Here is a 20,640-nt window from a genome sequence, read left to right as displayed (position 1 = left end):
CTGTCCTCCTGTGCTGCTGTGCCCTGTCCTCCTGTGCTGCTGTGCCCTGTCCTCCTGTGCTGCTGTGCCCTGTCCTCCTGTGCTGCTGTGCCCTGTCCTCCTGTGCTGCTGTGCCCTGTCCTCCTGTGCTGCTGTGCCCTGTCCTCCTGTGCTGCTGTGCCCTGTCCTCCTGTGCTGCTGTGCCCCTCCAGTGAGCTGGCCTTGGTGGTGAAGCTGTGCACTGTCCTGTGTTATACTGGAGGATGCACACACATACACAATTCCTTCAGCAATGACATGAATAGGATCACAGCACAGACAACAGACAGATGTTGGGGGTTGTACTCACAGTCTTTAGGTAAATCCAAGGTCTGGATGTTGCTGCAGAGCAGAATAAGTAAGAATGTCCCCAGAAGACATGATGTGGACATTAGAGACATAGCAGAGATCTCTTGTCTTTATTACTCCAGGATGACTTGAGGAGCTCCACCTGTCAGGGAGAGAGAAGAGATGAGTGACAGAAATCACAGCCGGCTCCCCAGACCCTCCTCTCCTGCCTGGTACATTACAGATGAGGGATGCTGAGGAAGGGGAGGAGGCAGGGAGACGTGTCAGATTTAACTCTTTCTTATCTTTCATTGCAATGCTTCACGTTACTAGAGCACATTGAAGGTATAATAGTCTAAAGCTGACATGAGTGATTCAGCAGTGTGTACAGCGTGGCGGAGTATGTGGGTGATATATAGATGACGTAACATAACATTTACAGGAATAAATTCATTTGGATGGTTCAGCCGCAGATTATTTAGCCAACAACTATAACAAATAAGACTATGAGCTCTCCCTTATGGCAATGTTGTGTACATAGGCCTGTATAGCAGTACATGGGGTCCTTTATAGTCACTATTACAGACTAGTGCTGATGGCGAATATTCAAAATGCTAATTTTTACTGTGAATATCGGCACTTCGTAGTTTCACAAATATTTAGAATATAGTGATATATATTCGCAATGACGAATATAATTTTTTTTGAAAATATATTCGAAAATGCAAATATTCGCGAATATCAGCACTTCCAGTCAGAGGACACTGGTCCCTCCCTTCATTTAGGTGAAAGATATAATTGCACATGTGCACTATGCAAATTTCATTACAAATTTTTGCATGAGAAAAAAAAATCGAACATAGCGAATATGCGAATGAGAATATAGGACAAATATTCATCCATATATGCACCAAATATCTCGAATTCGAACACGGCCCCTGCCGCTCATCCCTATTACAGACCAATAGGGATATACAAGCTATGGTCCCTGTGCAAGCCACAATATTATTTCATATGCCACAATATTGGAGGCGCCTATAGATTTATTGGTCCATAGAAGATACGATACAATGAATTCGTAAACAAAATATCTGTAGTTCTATAGCCTCCAGTCATTGCAAAACTACAACACCCAGCATGGATCACCAGTGCCATAGAAAGCCATTATCAATGGTGCCCATTTTGTATATATATATAAATATATATATATATATATATATATATATATATATATATATATAGTTTTACCAAGGAAGAAGCAGCACTCCAATGTGGCATAAAAAGTGGTTTCTTCACCCATCCAGTCACAAGTGCTACGTTTCGGTCTGCTCAGTGAGACCTTTTTCAAGCCTACATTTCATGGGACATTGGGTCTTGTCCTGAGAAGCAGAGCACCCACGGGACCAAGAGTCGGAACACAGTGTCGGGTCCTCCCACTACGCCAAATATATATATATATACTGTATAACACCATCCATTATCACATTACATGTCCATATGGATCATGCGTGTAACATGAGAACATTATAGACCATCTGGATGAAGCTTATCTCTGAGGTTCATTATTGAATTGATAGTGGGGTGTTGGGGGGCAAATCTGGCCCCCATTATAGTACTGACTTTTACAGCTGAGGATAAAATAGCCATTGTTCCTTTCCCTCTTTACAGCAGTGTTTTCCAAACAGTGCTTCTTCAGCTGTTGCAAAACTACAACTTCTAGCATGTCCGGGCATGCTAGGAGTTGTAGTTTTGCAACGGCAGGAGGCACCCCTATTGGGAAACACTGTTCTATAGAATTAGATATATATATATATATATATATATATATATATATATATATTTCTATGGGGTTATATATATATATATATATATATATATATATATGGGGCTATATATATATATTTCTATGGGGATATATATATATATATATATATATATAGTTTATATATATATATATATATATATATATAAATTTCTATGGGGATATATATATATATATGGTTTTATATATATATATATGTATATATATATATATATACATTTCTATGGGGATATATATATATATATATATATATATATATATATATATATATATATATTGCAATAGGATGGAGGAGGGGTAGAGACACTTCTCACACTGCCTGCATCCCATCTCCTCTGTCTGCTACAAACAAGAATGAAAGAAAACAGGTCTCTTTAATTATGGAACAAAAAAAACCTCAGCTTCTCCTGAGACATCTATGTCTGCCAGACAGAGCGAGTCTCCCCGGGAGATGAGGAAAGCTGGGTAAATGACTAAGAGCCCAGGGTGCCAGCTGAGATCATGCACTCACCCAGGCACCACATGCCTCCATAAAATCTCACTAATGCTTATTCCTATCTGTCCAATTGGAGCCAGTAAAGATCCAGTATAGGGCAGGCTGCCATGTGGGTTTTCATGGATGTAGATACAGATCTGGTATAAATAATCAGAATACAAAACCATAACCATAGATGTCCTGGCATGACGTCTCTGGTGACACTGTGTTGGCTCTGCCCAGAGTCGTCCTTCACTCTGGTCATGAATACTCTTTGTAAATTTTAACCCCTTAAGGACCAAGCATTTTTCTGTTTTTACACTTTCGTTTTTTCCTCCTCACCTTTTAAAAATCATAACCCTTTCAATTTTGCACCTAAAAATCCATATGAGGGCTTATTTTTTGCGCCACCAATTCTACTTTGGAATGACATGAGTCATTTTACACAAACATTTATGGCGAAACGGAAAAAAAAATCATTGTGCGACAAAATTGAAGAAAAAACACCATTTTGTAAATTTTGGGGGCTTCTGTTTCTAGGCAGTACATTTTTCGGTAAAAATTACACTTTATCTTTATTCTGTAGGTCCATACGATTAAAATGATACCCTACTTATATAGGTTTGATTTTGTCGCACTTCTGGAAAAAATCATAACTACATGCAGGAAAATTTATACATTTAAAATTGTCCTTTTCTGACCCCTATAACTTTTTTATTTTTCCACGTACAGGGCGGTTTGAGAGTTCATTTTTTGCGCCGTGATCTGAAGTTTTAATCGGTACCATTTTTATTTTGATTGGACTTCTTGATCGCTTTTTATTCCTTTTTTTATGGTATGAAAAGTGACCAAAAATACGGTATTTTGGACTTTGGAATTTTTTTGCGTGTACGCCATTGACCGTGCGGTTTAATTAATGATATATTTTTATAGTTCAGACATTTACGCACGCGACGATACTACATATGTTTATTTTTATTATGGTTACATATTTTTAATATGAAATTTGGGAAAAGGGGGTGATTTAAACTTTTAATAAAGAAGGGGTTAATGTGTGTGTTTTTAAACTTTTTTTAAACTTTTTTTTTTTACACTTTTAGTCTCCTTAGGGGACTTTTAGGAGGAATCATTTGATTCCTCATACAGATGAATGGGATTGCATACAATCCCATTCATCTGTGTGCTCTGCGCTCGATTGATAAAGCCTGGTCCTGCCAGGCTTTATCATTCAGAGAGCCGGAGCCGACACAGGAGGAGAGGTAAGCCCTCAGGCTACCTCAGCAGTGGATCGCTCCCCCGCGATCGCGCTGCGGGGGAGCGATCCACCCCACTGGACCACCAGGGACTGTATACAGGCACCTTTAGACGCCGCTGTCAACTTTGACAGCGGCGATCTAAAGGGTTAATAGCCGGCCGCGGCGATCGCCGCATTTCGGCTATTAACGCCGGCCCCCAGCTACAGGAATCAGCTGGGGGCTGGCCGGTATGACGTGGGCTCGAGTCGGGAGCCCGCGTCATACCCCGGTAACGGCCATTGGACGAGTATAGACGTCCATGGCCGTTATCGGGTTAAAGTGGTTTGTTGGCATCACCCAATATCAAGGGCAATCATTGCAGTTAAAGTAGGTGTGCTCCTGCCCTCAGATAAGGCTATTTTATTTATTTTAAAGGGGTATTCCAGGCAAAACTTTTTTTTATATGCAGTGGTCCCTCAACATATGATGGTAATCTGTTCCAAATGGACCATCGTTTGCTGAAACCATCGCATGTTGAGGGATCCGTGCAATGTAAAGTATAGGACAGTGGTCTACAACCTGCGGACCTCCAGATGTTGCAAAACTACAACACCCAGCATGCCCGGACAGCCAACGGCTGTCCGGGCATACTGGGTGTTGTAGTTTTGCAACATCTGGAGGTCTGCAGGTTGAAGACCACTGTTAGAGGAAGTTGTATTCGCCTGTCCCCGCCGCTCCGGACCGTCACCGCTGCCCGGGATGTCGCCGTCCATCGCTGTCGCCACGTCCCCGAGGTGTCCCCGACACTCCAGCAAGGCCTCTGCTTCCCAGGCATCCGCGCGCTCCGTCGCCGCCATCACATCGCAACGCACGCCGCTCCTATTGGATGATGGGACGGCGTGCGCATTGACGTGATGACGTCGATGGAGAGCGCCGACGATGCAGGGGATCCCGAAAAGGACGCTCCGGAGCCCCGAGGACAGGTAAGTGATCATCACCGGAGCTCACGGGGCACCGTAAACGGCTATCCGGTGGCAGCTGAAGCAGTCTTTGCTGCCGGATAGCCGTTTATGCGATGGCCCCGACATAAAAAAAAGCATCGTATGTTGATGCTGCTTTCAACATGCGATGGCCTCTGAGAGGCCATCGCATGTTGAAATTATCGTATGTCGGGGCCATCGTAGGTTCAGGGGTCACTGTATATCAACTGGATCCAGAAAGTTAAACAGATTTGTAAATTACTTCTATTAAAAAATCTTAATCCTTCCAATAGTTATTAGCTACTGAAGTTTTCTGTCTAACTGCTCAATGATGATGTCCCGTCCCGGGAGCTGTGCATGATGGGAGAATATCCCCATAGGAACTGCACAGCTCCCGGGACGTGAGTCATCAGAGAGCAGTTAGACAGAAAACAACAACTCAACTTCAGAAGCTAATAACTATTGGAAGGATTAAGATTTTTTAATAGAAGTAATTTACAAATCTGTTTAACTTTCCGGAGCCAGTTGATATATAAAAAAAAGTTTTGGCCTGGAATACCCCTTTAAGACTGGTACTTAGCCTGTGTCATGTTGGTATTGGTTATTTGGTTGTTTAATCGGTTGAGTAAAGTGGTGGCGCACTGGCATGGCTAATGTGCAGTCTGACCGGGTTAGATGGAAACATAAGCAGCCAGGTATTGAAATGGCATCCAAGAGCCTGGCAATGAAGAGGGAATATAATGAAGGGGGCAAAGCATTAGTAGAAAGATTGAACATGTGTATTATGTCACAAAATGGGCATGGGTGGTGCCACCAGTCCAAGGGCAAAGTTACAAATCCACCCCTGAGAATTCATCAGGAAACTGAAAATGTAAAATATGGTAACTAATTTTTTATTTATTTATTGTAATACTGTACTACGATGATTATTGTTATTATTATTATTACAATTATTTTTATGATTTGCATTATTAAATAATTTATTATTATTATTAATATTATTTATTTTTATTTATAAATTTGTATTTACATTTTGTCAATTATTTATAAATAATGATTACTGTTTTTGTTTCTATTGTGAAACTATTTATATATATTTTTTTATATTATTAGAATTATTCAATTTAACTTGATAAAAAATTTGTAGCATTTTATTTTTTCATCTCTACTATATCAGTGTTAACTTATTTTTTTTCTATACTTTACTAGGTTTCTATTCCCAGCTTGTCCTCGATTTTTTATTAACAAATTCGGAGCTCTTGTTAGATTCAGGACTGAATTACTTTATAGCTCTGCACATAGACAAGCTGTATTGATCTCTCCCCAGTATCTCCCCACCTCCCTCCCCCAAATATACCACAAGTGACACAAGCAATAAGTTGTGAGCTGGCCCTGCTAAGTGGCGCCACTTTATGCTGTCACCTTAACATCTGATTTGGGTGGAGGGAATGGGAGGAGGGGACAAGAAACAACAATAAGAAGCACATAAAGCTAACCCTATGGAGGCAGTGACTGCTTATGTGTTTCTTTTGTTATTGTTTATGATTCTTGGAGAATTTTTGCTATAATGGATTTGATTCCCAGACTCTTCGCTATATTAGATTTTCTGTTTAGGCTGTGCCTTTTTTTTCGTTTTTTGTTTTTTTTAAACAATACCAAATATCAAATGGTTTAGTATGGAAAAATGTCACAAGTCCAAATGTCAGTGTGTAAGTGTTTGTGACAAAGTATCAGTTGTGGAATCATCATGTACATTGCATAGGTGTTCATAGTTAGGAAATCAAGTGTTTGGCTACGGCAGTGTGGCAATATGACAAACCCCTTCTATATGAATTATTAGGGAACATGCACCTCATAGAGGAGGGGGCCTCCACTTAAAGGGGTTCTCCGGTGCTTAGACATCTTATCCCCTATCCAAACTATAGGGGATAAGATGCCTGATCGCGGGGGTCCCGCTGTGTGGGACACCCCTTGATCTTCCACGCCGCACCCCGTTAGAATCAGTCCCCGGAGCGTGTTCGCAGAATTATTAGGGAACATGCACCTCATAGAGGAGGGGGCCTCCACTTAAAAGGGTTCTCCAGTGCTTAGACATCTTATCCCCTATGCAAAGGATAGGGGATAAGATGCCTGATCGCGGGGGTCCCGCTGCGTGGGACCCCCTTGATTTTCCACGCCGCACCCCGTTAGAATCAGTCCCCGGAGCGTGTTCGTCTGATTACTGGCGATCACGGGGATGGAGCGTAGTGACATCACAACTCCGCCCCCGTGTGACATCACACTCCGCCCCCTCAATGCAAGCCTGTGGGAGGGGGCGTGACAGCTCCAATAGACTTGCATTGAGGGGGCGGAGCATGACATCACACGGGGGCGGAGCCGTGACATCACTATGCTCCGTCCTCGTGGTCGAGTGGGTGCTGCATGGTAGATCCCGCAGGTCCCCAGCGGCGGGACCCCCGCGATCTGATATCTTATCCCCTATCCTTTGGATAGGGGATAAGATGTCTAGGGGCAGAGTACCCCTTTAAAGGGGTACTCTGGTGGAAAACATATATATATTTTTTTTCTTAATCAACTGGTGCCAGAAAGTTAAACAGATTTGTAAATGACTTCTATTAAAAAAAATCTTTACCCTTCCAGTACTTTTTAGCAGCTGTATGCTACAGAGGAAATTCTTTTTCTTTTTGAATTTCTTTTTTGTCTTGTCCACAGTGCTCTCTGCTGACACCTGATGCCCATATCAGGAACTGTCCAGAGCAGGAGAAAATCCCCATTGCAAACCTATGCTGCTCTGGACAGTTCCTGACAGGGACAGAGGTGTCAGCAGAGAGCACTGTGGACAAGACAAAAAAAGAAATTCAAAAAGAAAAGAATTTCCTCTGTAGCATACAGCTGCTAAAAAGTACTGGAAGGGTAAAGATTTTTAAATAGAAGTCATTTACAAATCTGTTTAACTTTCTGGCACCAGTTGATTTAAAAAAAAAATAATTCCACCGGAGTACCCCTTTAAGACCCTTTCTATTGGCCAGAGCAAGGAGCCACTAACAAAGATAGTCTACCCATACTGCAGAAAAGGCCCATTTCAGTGGCTACCATGTAACGCATTCTTTTTTTTTTTGATGGCGCTACCTCAACTTCCCCTAATAGGTGAGCGTCATATGAAATGGGGTTATTTTCATGAGACGTCCCCTTTAAAACTTTGTGCATTCTGACTTTGACTCCCATCATGCTTCAGGCTTGTCCATAGATTCTACTCTACATGCTTCCTCATGGGTTCTACACCTCCATATGCACATTGTCAAGTAGAGTCGAAGAGATGGGAGATGAAGAAGGAAAGTGAGCTTCACTTAGCATTTTGGGGTTATCCCAAGATTAGAAGTTTTTCCCCTATTTACAGGATAAGGTATAATTAGCTGATCGGCTGGGGATCATTAGAACCCCCAAAGATCATAGGTATGGAGATCAAATAAATGTTTTAAAAGAGAGAAAGCAAGAAAGATGGAGCACTCACCCTAAAGATAGCCCATTTCTTGATGCTTTATTCCATTTCGGACATCACAATACACGAACAGGAGCAAGGTTGACAGGTGCAGACATGAGGCGGGGGAACCCCGCCTCGTGTCTGCACCTGTCAACCTTGCTCCTGATCGTGTATTGTAATCTTCTAAATGGAATAGAGCATCAGATAAAGGCTGTTGTTAGGGTGAGTGCTCCATCTTTCCTGCTTTCTCTTTTTCGAAACATTTGTTTGAACTGTATCCTGGGGATGTGAGCACCCCTGTAGTCTCATACACGAGCCATTATGCCATATTTCTGGAAATCTACCATTGATTGAACGGTTTTCCATTTAACTAATATAGGAGTAGCAGTGCCAGTGTCCGCATCCTCTGTATACATGTGGAGATCAAATAACCCTAAGTAAATGGAGTGTCAGCACACATGCCCAAATGTTCTATTATTATATTATATTACTATACTTCATTATATGGAATTTCCAAACACTGCCAAAAACTGAATAGGATTACAGATGTGGAATCTGGGTTGCCTTGCGGGGCTAGCCAGATGTCCGAAGAAAAATTCTGACTTTTGGCTTGGTAGGCGCTCGCCCGAGGATGACACTGAGTCAGTGGAGATTTTAAGGCTTTATTTCCATGCAAAAACAACGCGTTTCGAGGGGGCACCCCTCTTCATCAGTTAAACCTAAGTGTCATCCTCGGGCGAGCGCCTACCAAGCCAAAAAAGTCGGAATTTTCCTCAGACATCTGGCTGGCCCCGCAAGGCAACCCAGATTCCACATCTGTAATCCTGTTCCAGACCGACGGCCGGCTGCCTCCCGACACATATACTTAAGCGTACTACAGTGTTGTGCCTGCCAGCACAACACAAAAAGGTGAGAACCATTTCATCCTTTTTTTCCCCCAAAAACCTTATACCAACATACTTCACTACTGGAGCGCCATCTCTGTTCTTCTTTTTTCCCCTGCTCTCCAAAAACTGTATAGAGCAGTGGCTAAACACGTATGTTGCCAATCCATTCACTTGGGGGTCAATTGACCTTAGCATGGTCCCAGTGGTCGAGAGCCCCACCAATGAGCTGGTTATGCCCAATCTAAAGGATTTTTTTTTTCTTTTAATCTTGGCTATCACATTTAAGGTAGTTGTCACTTCTTAAGACCAATCAGATGCTGACTCGGTCAGATCCCCCCTTTACACCCCCCCCTTGAGGAGCCACAGAAAGCTGCCAACAGCAATTGACTGGAATGACTGGTATGTAATACTCCTGTAGTGGTCTTTGGATGGGGAGAGAATACTAACCCCAGCATAATCTCTTATTTTTCAGGGGTCTTAGGAAACAACCCCTATGTATCAAAATAAAATCTTTGATAAAAAAAAAAAAGAGGCATAAGTATAATATACAAAATAAAAGCAGAAATAGAATCCTGCATATTCGAATTCCCGATATTTCGCGAATATATTGACGATTATTCGTCCTATGTTTGCGAAATCCGCATATTCGTTATGTTTGTTCACTTTTTTTCCCATGCAAAAATTTGCATAAAAATTTGCATAAACATTTGCATGTGGAAACAAAATGAATATTCGTCATTACGAATATATAGCACTATATTCTAAATAAATATTCCCAAAATCGTGAAGTGCCGATATTCGCAATAAAAATTCGCATTACGAATATTCGTGTTCAACACTAGTAGTGATGAGCGGCATAGGCCATATTCGAATTTGCCATATTTCGTGAATATATGGAGGAATATGCATCCTATATCTTCAAAATTTGCATATTCACGAAAATTCGTAATGAAATTCGCATAGTGAGCGTGCACAATTAAATCTTTCCCCTAAAAGAAGGGAGGGATCGGTATTCTCTGACTGGAAGTGCCGATATTTGCGAATATTTGCATATTTGAAAAATAAACAAAAAATAAACGAATATTCGTCATTACATATATATATCACCATATTCGAAATATTCGCGAAATCGTGAAGTGCCGATATTCGTGGTAAAAATCAGCATTTTGAATATTCGTGCCCAACACTACTATTCTGTAGGCTGCGAAGCCCGGACCAAAACACTGGGAGAGGGAGGGGGACAGCGCAGGGCACTCAGAGGTGTCTGACGGGGGTTTCGTGTGACGGAACGCACTTCTTCCGGCCTCTTCGAGGCCGGAAGAAGTGCGTTCCGTCGCACGAAACCGCCGGCAGGACTGAGTAATCACAGCTTCTATCATGGATTAGTGCCCCTTTTTCATTTACATAACTGGTGCCCAATGCGGTTTCTTTTGGGTGAATTATAAATATGATATATATGACCAGGGTAGAACAATACACCGAATCTTCATCAGTAGTGATCAGGGGTTTAGAACAGATCGTGAAAAGATTCCTATGAAATTTGAGAAACATCTGAGGCAGGATCCAGACAGCTGTCTTCTCAAATCTCTACTTTCCACCATATGTTCTCTACAGCCACCACTGAATATTTAATGTCGTCCTGGACTGATTATTGCTAATGGATTTCAAGTTGTTTTTTTTTTTGTTTTTGTTTGGCAAATATGAGAAATTCGAAAAAAGTAGGACAAAATGACTGGGGCTGGGAAACAGGCGACAAAGCTATTTCCCGTCACTATCTAATCATTTTTTTTTAAATCATAAATCCACTGGTGAATGTCCTTCTATGAACTTTATTTTGCTTAGATGTCCAAAATTATGTGCTGAATACATTTATACTATATCTCTACAGCTGTGCTTTCTGATATACAGCGGAGCGCCAAATCCACAAAATAGAACAAAATGATAACATTCTGACTACCTGCAGCCACCACTGGGGGAGCTGAGGAGCTGACTGTGTACTGTCTACACCTAGGGGTGTCTGTGGCAACTGGAACATTATCATTTAAAGGAGAACTGTAGTGCAATATAACTTATCCCCTAACCGATGGATAAGGGATAAGTTATAGATTGCGGGGGTCCGACTGCTGGGGCCACCCGCGATCTCCTGTATGGGCTGGCATCAGTCTGCAGGAAGTGCTGTGTTATCCCCAGCAGGAAGCCACAGCAGACACGCCCTCTCCAGGTATCTCTATGTATACTGCCACGGCCCCGTACAGGAGATTGCGGAGGGTCTCAGGGGACGGACCCCCTGAGATCTGTAACTTACTGTATCCCCTATCTTTTGAATAGGGGATAAGTTATATTGCACTACAGTTCTCCTTTAGTTATTTACCAAGTAGTATTTGGGGCTCTATATAAATCCAATAAAAAAAAAGAAAAAGAAAAACTTTTCTTAAAGGGGTACTCCCGTGGAGAACTTTCTTTTTTTTTTTTAAATCAACTGGTGCCAGAAAGTTAAATAGATTTGTAAATTACTTCTATTAAAAAATCGTAATCTTTCCAGTACTTTTTAGGGTCTGTATACTACAGAGGAAATGGTTTTCTTTTTGGAACACAGAGCTCTCTGCTGACATCACGAGCACAGTGCTCTCTACTGACATCTCTGTCCATTTTAGGAACTGTCAAGAGCAGCCTATGTTTTCTATGGGGATTTTCTCCTGCTCTGGAGAGTTCTTAAAATGGACAGAGATGTCAGCAGAGAGCACTGTGGTCATGATGTCAGCAGAGAGCTCTGTGTTCCAAAAATAAAACAATTTCCTCTGTAGTATTCAGCAGCTAATAAGTACTGGAAGGATTAAGATTTTTTAATAGAAGTGATTTACAAATCTGTTTAACTTTCTGGCACCAGTAGATTTAAAAAAAAAAAAAGTTTTCCATCGGAGTACCCCTTTAAGAGTAAAAGGGAAAGTAATTGTTATCTGTTATCAGCCACTTTCTATCCACCACCAATCAATAGGGGATAGATAGATAGATAAATAGACAAATAGATATTAGATAGATGTGAGAGAGCTACATAGAAAATTAATAGATATGGGATAAATAAATAAATGTTTTGATAGATAGATATGAGATAGATAAATAGATATATAGATAGATAAATAGATAGATAGATAAATAAATAAATAGATACAACCAAAGAATAAGTTGGCCAGCACTATTAATTCCAAACTATTGTAAAAACCTGGCTTGCAGGTGCAGGCTGCTGGGCTAAATATACAGCAACAGCAGCCTGTACCTGCAAGCCAGGTTTTTAGAATAGTTTGGAATTAATAGTGCTGGCCAACTTATTCTTTGGTTGGATTACACATACAGGGGAGTGGCTACCTCCATGTTGGCTCCTGCACCCCACCCACCTCTATTAGGTGTATATAAGGTACCTTGGATGTTTCAGACCTTGCAATGCCTGCTGTACTGTTCACACAGAGGCATATTCACAGTGTAGGGTCCGTCCCAGAATGAGGTCACCTTACCGTGGTGGGACAGTCCACGCTATTTGGCGCCAAATTTGTAAGCTAAGTACCTCATAATTTCATAGTTTCATATCTTCATTTATTGCATTACAGCTGTATAGCTTTTCATGTTCTATCTATATACTCATGTTTTATCTATATACTCATGTTTCATCTATATCTTTGTGCTAGCAGTGTGCTGCTGTATTCTCCTGTTGCTAGATAAATAGATAGATAGATATGATGTCACAGATTACATAAATTTTACTGCTAATGTAACGTCAGGTTATTCCTTGGGGTTGAGCTACTACACCCAGCAGAACCGTACGACCCCTAATGTGTTTCATGGTCGGTCGGTTCCAGTTTTCTCTATGGCGGTGATGTGAGGTTAGAGCCGTGTCTCCGGAGCCCCTCCACTGCTACAGGCAGGAAATGGATTAGATGTGAGTAGCAGGGGAGGTTAAAATCTTTACCATCTTTCTGGATGCTGTTTGCTTTCCTTCTAAGTTAAATAATTGAATAAATGGCCAGAAATAGCTGGGAGCCAGAGACAGGGGCCCAGTGGACATCTGCTGGCCTGAATAATTCAGCAGGGGGGCACGGAGTAAAAACTCTCCCCTCACCCCCCCCCCCCCCCCCCATTCCTTCCCTTTCTTTATTTTAAATATGACTTATGTAAAATTCTAAAGATATTTACTTGTAATATCTTTTGTATTATTGTCAATTAGTGACATAAAGATTGTTTCCCCTTTAAAAACAACAACAGCTATAACACTCCGGCCCATTACCGGCCACACACATAAGGGGGTCCTGTATCTGAACCCTTCTCCCTCTTTTACTCTCCGACAACAGCTGCTCTTTAGAGGCTGTTTAAGGGGACGCAATCCCAGGACAGATGTTGGCGGGGGCCCCTGCAGGGTCCACATGTCCCTTATACAAAAATTGAACATCTCATTAGGTGACCGAACTGATAAACAGACATAGTAGTGATGAGTTTGTTGTTTAGTTGTTCAGCACAACTCATGATATCCTGTCAGGAAAACCAGCTATGAAAACAGTCTTCCACACTGGAGGACCCAACCTGTCTACGCATTACACAATAGCCCATCAGTTGCAATTGGAGGTATGTAATGCTCCATGTCTCCTGCGAAGGCGCGGCAAAGCTAATGGAGTTTTCCAGTATGAAATACAGTGACCCCTCGACCTACGATGGCCCCGACATACGATCATTTCAACATGCGATGGCCTCTCAGAGGCAGCATCAACATACGATGCTTTTGTATGTCGGGGCCATCGCATAAACGGCTATCCGGCAGCGCAGGCTGCTTCAGCTGCCACCGGATAGCTGTTACGGTGCCCCATGTGGTCCGCTGACGATCACTTACCTGTCCTCGGGGCCCCGGCGCGTCCTCTTCGGGATCCCCTGCATCGTCGGCCCTCTCCATCGTCGTCATCATGTCGCTGCGCACGCCGTCCCGTCATCCAATAGGAGCGGCGTGCGTAACGACGTGATGGCGGCGACGGAGAGCGAGGATGCCGGGGAAGTAGAGGCCTTAACGGAGCATCGGGACACCTCGGGGGCGCGGCGGCAGCGATGGACAGCAACATACCGGGCAGCGGTGACGAGCGGTGACGGTCCGGAGCGGCGGGGACAGGTGAGTACAACTTCCTCTAACAGTGGTCTACAACCTGCGGACCTCCAGATGTTGCAAAACTACAACTCCCAGCATGCCCGGACAGCCAACGGGCTGTCGGGACTCCGTACAGGAGATCGCAGGGGGCCCCAGCGGTCGGACCCCCCGCGATCTCAAACTTATCCCTATCCTTAGGATAGGGGATAATTTGTTCACCACTGGGTCACCACTGGACTACTCCTTTAAACACACTCCAGTTTTCCCACAGATTATAGCTGGTCTCTGGGGGTCCCAACAGGAAAAACTATGGGATCAGCTTATTATCGAGAGAATTTCCCAACAAGAAGGGATGTGACCAAGCTGGAGAACTCCCTTAATGTTGGGTTCCCCCAAAAATTACAGCTGACAGCTGGGGGTTCTAGCAACAGAATGGTTTACGATCAGCTTATTGTCAGGGAACCCCTCTAACAAAAAGGAATTGATCACATTAAATCACCCCATTTAAAGGGGTACAGCAGCATTTATCCACAGGATGGGGGCTAAGAGTGTGATCACGGAGGGGGGAGGGGGGGGTGTCTGTCCTCTGGGTTTTCCAAAATAGGGCCCATAATCTCACCGCTGCATGGAATGGTGGGGTCGGCACTTGCTCCATGCATTCTTGATACCTGGGAGCTGTACTCTGGTATCTCCAGCACTGCAGACTATGCATGGACTGAGTGCCAACCCAGGCTGGTGTAAGGATTTTTGCCGCCCCCTTGACTCAGCCCCTTGACCTGCCCTTTGACCTTACTACTGGGGTGAAACACTGTAACAAGTCCCCTCCTCATGCTGCTGGCAGAGCAAGTAGTTTGGATGCCGGTTGTCTAACTTTCTTGCAGCAGGCTGAGTGGTGCCCCCCCCATCAAGTCGGCACTCTAGGCAGCTGCCTATTTTGCCTATATGCAGAGCCGGCCCTGGTGCCGACCACACCATTCCATGCAGTGGGGTGATTCAGGGCCCTTTCTTTAGATTGGATGGGTCCAGCAATCAGACACTTATTCTTATTCTGTGGATGGGAGATCAAGATAAGTTGCTAAATTCTGCAATACCCCACCAGAGTAGATGTTACAATTAGAGATGAGCGAACTTACAGTAAATTCGATTCGTCACGAACTTCTCGGCTCGGCAGTTGATGACTTTTCCTGCATAAATTAGTTCAGCCTTCAGGTGCTCCAGTGGACTGGAAAAGGTGGATACAGTCCAAGGAGACTCTTTCCTAGGACTGTATCCACCTTTTCCAGTCCACCGGAGCACCGGAAAGCTGAACTAATTTATGCAGGAAAAGTCATCAACTGCCGAGCCGAGAAGTTCGTGACGAATCGAATTTACTGTAAGTTCGCTCATCTCTAGTTACAATAATAACATAACATAAAATGATATTTTTTACATTGTTTGTATGCATCCAGTTTGAATGCCGTCCCCTTATATATTATATACCAGTGTTTCTCAACCAATGTGCCTCCAGATGACAAGCCTTGGCTCTCCGGGCATGCTGGGAGTTGTAGTTTGGCAACAGCTGGAGGCACCCTGGTTGGGAAACAGCGCTTTTTACAGTAGCAGAGCTTCACATTGCTAGAAATATAGTCAGTCACTTGAACCTGGCTACAAAAAGTTAAGAATTCCACTAATAAATCATGTAGATGGAATAGCATCTGCCTATGTAAAGGGCGGCGCCACAGGCAGGGGAGGCTGAACATTCTCAGATCGCTCTCCTGTCATTGATATAGAGTGCTCATAAGTAATAGGGATCGTCACTTGTACGGGGGATGGGAAGAGCGATTTACTAATCGGATTCTAGTACGTAATGATTTCCACCAGGCCTGTGAAGTGGCTTTTAATAACAATGAGACCTGTCAACGCGCCACTGCCTGTCAACGCATTGCTTATCACCTATATACTAGAGGAGAAGGATTATAACCAGTAGTAACTACGGCCACTGAAAAACGGAAAATGGAAAAACTAGGCCAAAACGGTCTTTGTAAATCTAACAGAACCAAAACGCCATGCACAAATAACCATTGGAATGCATTGGCGCCATTTTTTTTTTTTCAATAAATAAGCTGAGTCCCTTATATGAAAATGTGAATAGGTCTCGGTAAAAGAACGTGGAGTAGTGTTTTACAAACAGTGTGCCTCCAGCTGTTGCAAAACTATAACTCCCAGCATGCCCGGACAGCCGAAGGCTGTCCGGGCATGCTGGGAGTTGTAGTTCTGCAACAGCTGGAGGCGCACTGTTTGAAAAACACTGTGCTAGAGGAGGATTTTTGCAGGATTTTCCTGAATCTGTCTGGGACACAGCAAGGACACAGCAGGAGCGGGATTTGTTAGTCTCAGCAATACGAATGGAGACAATCTTTGGAGGCGATTTATCAAAACCTGTCCAGAGGAAAAGTTGCCCAGTTGCCCATAGCAACCAATCAGATCGCTGTCTTGTTAGCTCCCGCTATACGACGTATGCATACGTACCAGCACCCAACATGTTCGCGCGCTGGGACGTATACATACGTCCTGCTGATCACCTGTTTTGCCGTGTGGGGCTCAGGATATCGGCGGCGGGACCAAGCTGTCAATCACAGCCGGGGTTCCGCCACAGCTGCCGGGGCTGCGATTGTGCCAGTCCCGGCAGCATTAACCCCATAGATGTCGTGGTCAATCCTGATCACAGCATCTATGTTGTTGGCAGGGGGAGAGTGCTTCCCTTGTTCACCAATGGTGGCGCCGTGATACGATCGCAGGTCGCCGTTGGTTGCTATGGCAGCAGGAGACCAGCTGAAGGCTACGGAAGCCTGTGAGATCCAGCCACAGGCTGGTTCGCACAGGCTTTAGTGTGTGCAGCTCATCAGGTTATAATGTGCTGCAGTACAAATGTATTGCCGCATAGTGTAACCTGTAAAAAGTGAAAAAAATAAATTACTGTATAAAATGTTCTTCAATAAAGGTTTGAAGTTTAAAAAAATAAATAAATAAAAGCCCTGTATTATCATAAAAAAAATTAAAAAAATGAATAAATCATATACGTACTAGGTATTGCCATGTCCATAATGACATGTGCTATAAAGATATGATGTAAATTATCCTGCATGGTGAACGCCGTAAAAGAACAACAACAAAAAAGCGCAAAATTCGTCAATTTTGGTACAAATAGCAGAATAAAAAAAGATCAAAAGGTAGCATGTACTGCAAAAATGATACCAATAAAAAGTACAGCCTGTCCTGCAAAAAATAAGCCCTCACTCACTGTTGTCAAAAGAAAAAAGTTATGGCTGTCGGAAAATAACGCATAAAAGGGGAAAAAAAAGAATTTTGCTCAGAAAAAGAAAAAATATCATAAAAATCTATATAAAATGGGTATCGCCATAATTGTACCGACCCACAGAATAAATATAACATCACTTTTACCGTACAGTGAACACCATAAAAAAATTATTTAAAAAATGCTAGAAATTTTCCAATTTTTCACAAAAGAGTTTTTCACAAAAAATGCAGCATGTGTCAGAAAAAATGCCCCACTTATATAAAGTACAATATGTCATGAAAAAACTATCTCAGAATTGCTCAGCTCAGAAAATCGTTCTAAAGTTATTACCATTTAAAGGAGACACATGTAAAATGTAAGAAAAAAAGGGCCTGGTCATTAATGTAAAAAAATGGGTCTGTCCTTAAATGGGCACTGTCATATACAAAAACATTTGATATGTTGTAAATTATGCAAAACCAATAAGTTTTACAATTGCTTTCATTAGAAATTTTTCTGTATTTCATACTGAAAAAGCCAGTCAAACAACTGCCCCCTTGCCTGCTTGGACACATACTAGTCCTGCTGTGTCCATGCATCATCACCTATGTCATGGACACACTTCCTTGATTGACAGCTGTGAGTGCAGGGCTCAGAGCTGGAGGGAAAATCCTCCCACTGTCGGCTTGTGTCCCGCTACTGTCAGTGAGGACAAGCTGGGAGTTGTAGTTTTGCTAATGCTAGGGGAGAAGTAAGCAGAAAGCATACTAAGGGAGGGGGCGGAGACCTGCACAGTGAGGCCACGCCCCTTCCCTTTGAGAGGAATTCAGACTAGTGAGCAAAATTAAAAGTGTAATAAAAAATAAATAAAGGTGCTAGACACATAAAAATTAGATGTACATGGTCAGGTTTAGGTACTGAGTGATATATTTTTTAAAAAGTTTTTTGTTGGATCCGATGGGAACGCTTTAAGGGTTTAAAATGAAAGAAGTGATCTGATTGGTTGCTATGGGCAACTGGGCAACTTTTCCTCTGCAAAGGTTTTGATAAATCTCCCCCAATGAACGGCGGAGCTAGTGTATTCCAGGTCCGATGCGGAGCCGGTGCCTGGTTAGAGACATTCTTGGTATACAGGATCTGTGTTATTACTGCAGCACCCCTAAAACTTACAGGAAGGGCATCATGTACCATAGTGACAAGCCATAAGGCTGCTTGGAGGGAAAGGGCCCAGTCCTGGTAGGAATCTGTGCAGGATGCCTCTCCCCAGGGAACGACAAGGTTAGCACAGACAAGGATGGAAGCAAAATCAGATGTAGTAATACAGTGTTTTCCAACCGGGATACTTCCAGCTGTAGCAAAACCACCTCTCCCAGCATACCTAGACAGCCGAAGCCCCCCTGGCCGGAAAACACCGACCTAATAGGAAGCCTATTACATTTTTTGTGGTGTTTTTCTTCATTTTACGCGTGTTTTTGTGTGACTTTTTCATTGAATTTGTTTCTCATAGGCTATGTTCATACTGAGGAATTCCACTTATCAATTTCGCTCGTAAATCCTGATGCACCAGAATCCCATTACCGTCAAAGAGATTCCGCTGCACGGTGCACACTTTGGAATTTTAGGGGCGGAGCTTCTGTTGCTGAAAGAATGATCTCCCGATACCCCCGATTCTTTTGGGGGTATCTGGGTGGAATATATTACCATATATAGGGATGGCAATGTCCACGTGGTCCTAGCGCCAACTGATTTAGTCAGCGCCAGCTGCCCTTGGGTTCTATGTCCGGAATATTTCCGGCCCGAGAATCTGCAATGTGAACCTTGCCTTATAGACCTCCAACCCATGCAAAAATGCGCAAACTTTTATTTTTTCCTTTTCCTTTTTTTTTTTTTGCAGTTCAAAGAGGAATAACTAAATTACATGATCTATATGTAATGGGAAAGCCGAGGGTAACGTCACCTAAAAACACAGGTCCTAAAACACATAATTTTAATTTAAAAAAAGAAAAGAAAAAGCTAAAAAAGTTGCAGGAAAAAAACACATATAAAATCCAAAGTAAAAAAAACGGGGGCCATGTCTACGGGGGGCCATTTCTACGGGGGCCATGTCCTCGAGTACATGAGCCTTTAGTGTACTTTACACAGTCCCAGGCATGTCCTAAGCTTAGTTATCATGCTTTAATGCAGCAAATAATCGCAACCAATTGCCTGTATAAAATAAGCAAGAGAGAATAGCGGCTGAAGGGAAATTGGGCTAATGGCTACCTTCATGGGATTTGCAGTAAAGCCCCCTATAGATCCAATTGTGCCGTTAATCCTCCAGCCTAACACTGTGCTTAGAAGGGATTGCAGAATCAAGGGAAAGCATGTGGGTAAGAGGAGCAGTCGCTCGGATATGTCAGGACTGTCGGGAGAGTCTGCTTTCTAATACACTGGCCTCTGTCATGCTGCTTTCCGACCAAGGGCGGAAAAGTACATGCTGGAGAAGCAGCAGCGCATGCAAAACCCAGGTCACATGATAGGCTGGCGCTGCCCTCTGTATTATGTGTAGAGTGAACCTGGTTAATCATCATGGGGGAAATTTATCATTAGGCGTCTATTGTAGACACAGATCTACCCCCTTTACACTGCTTATCTAATTTACACTCTTGCTCAAAATTTACAAAAGTTGCGCACATCCTTTGATAAATTTTGTGCAAATATAGATACGCCCCCCTCGCTCTACCGTACACTCCTTCTCTACCTCACACTTCACAGAGCTGGGGCATTTTCCCGCGGTACACTGCTCACATAGCTAGAAGTGCCGGAGCAGCAGTGTGCGCCGAACAGAACTCTGCACAATAGTAAGATCATAAAACTTTATAAAGTACACAGAAAATCTGGGTTTAAAAAATATGTAATTTTGCTAAGCAATCTGTCCCCTTACCTCTATACCAGTGTTTACCAACGAGAATGCTTCCAAGTGTTGCAAAACTTGGCATGCTGAGAGTTGCAGTTTTGAAACAGCCGGAGAAACCCTGGTTGGTAAACACTATGTACATGTACCAGAGCTAAGTGTGTG

General features: G+C 42.9%; 1 protein-coding gene across 1 annotated transcript in view; it reads right to left on the bottom strand.

Annotated features, from left to right (window-relative positions):
- The window catches only part of L1CAM (L1 cell adhesion molecule), a 207,604-nt gene that overhangs the window by 87,354 nt on the left and 99,610 nt on the right, over nt 1-20,640 (bottom strand). The window contains exon 2 of the mRNA XM_056540478.1: nt 329-469. Coding sequence (XP_056396453.1) covers nt 329-419 — 91 coding nt within the window. The 5' untranslated portion in view covers nt 420-469. The remainder of the gene's footprint in view (nt 1-328; nt 470-20,640) is intronic.

This window comes from Hyla sarda, chromosome 9, assembly GCF_029499605.1.
Source record: "Hyla sarda isolate aHylSar1 chromosome 9, aHylSar1.hap1, whole genome shotgun sequence".
NCBI classification, from domain to species: domain Eukaryota; kingdom Metazoa; phylum Chordata; class Amphibia; order Anura; family Hylidae; genus Hyla; species Hyla sarda.
Note: the sequence above shows the minus strand (reverse complement) of the source record. Positions and strands in the feature narration are given on the sequence as shown.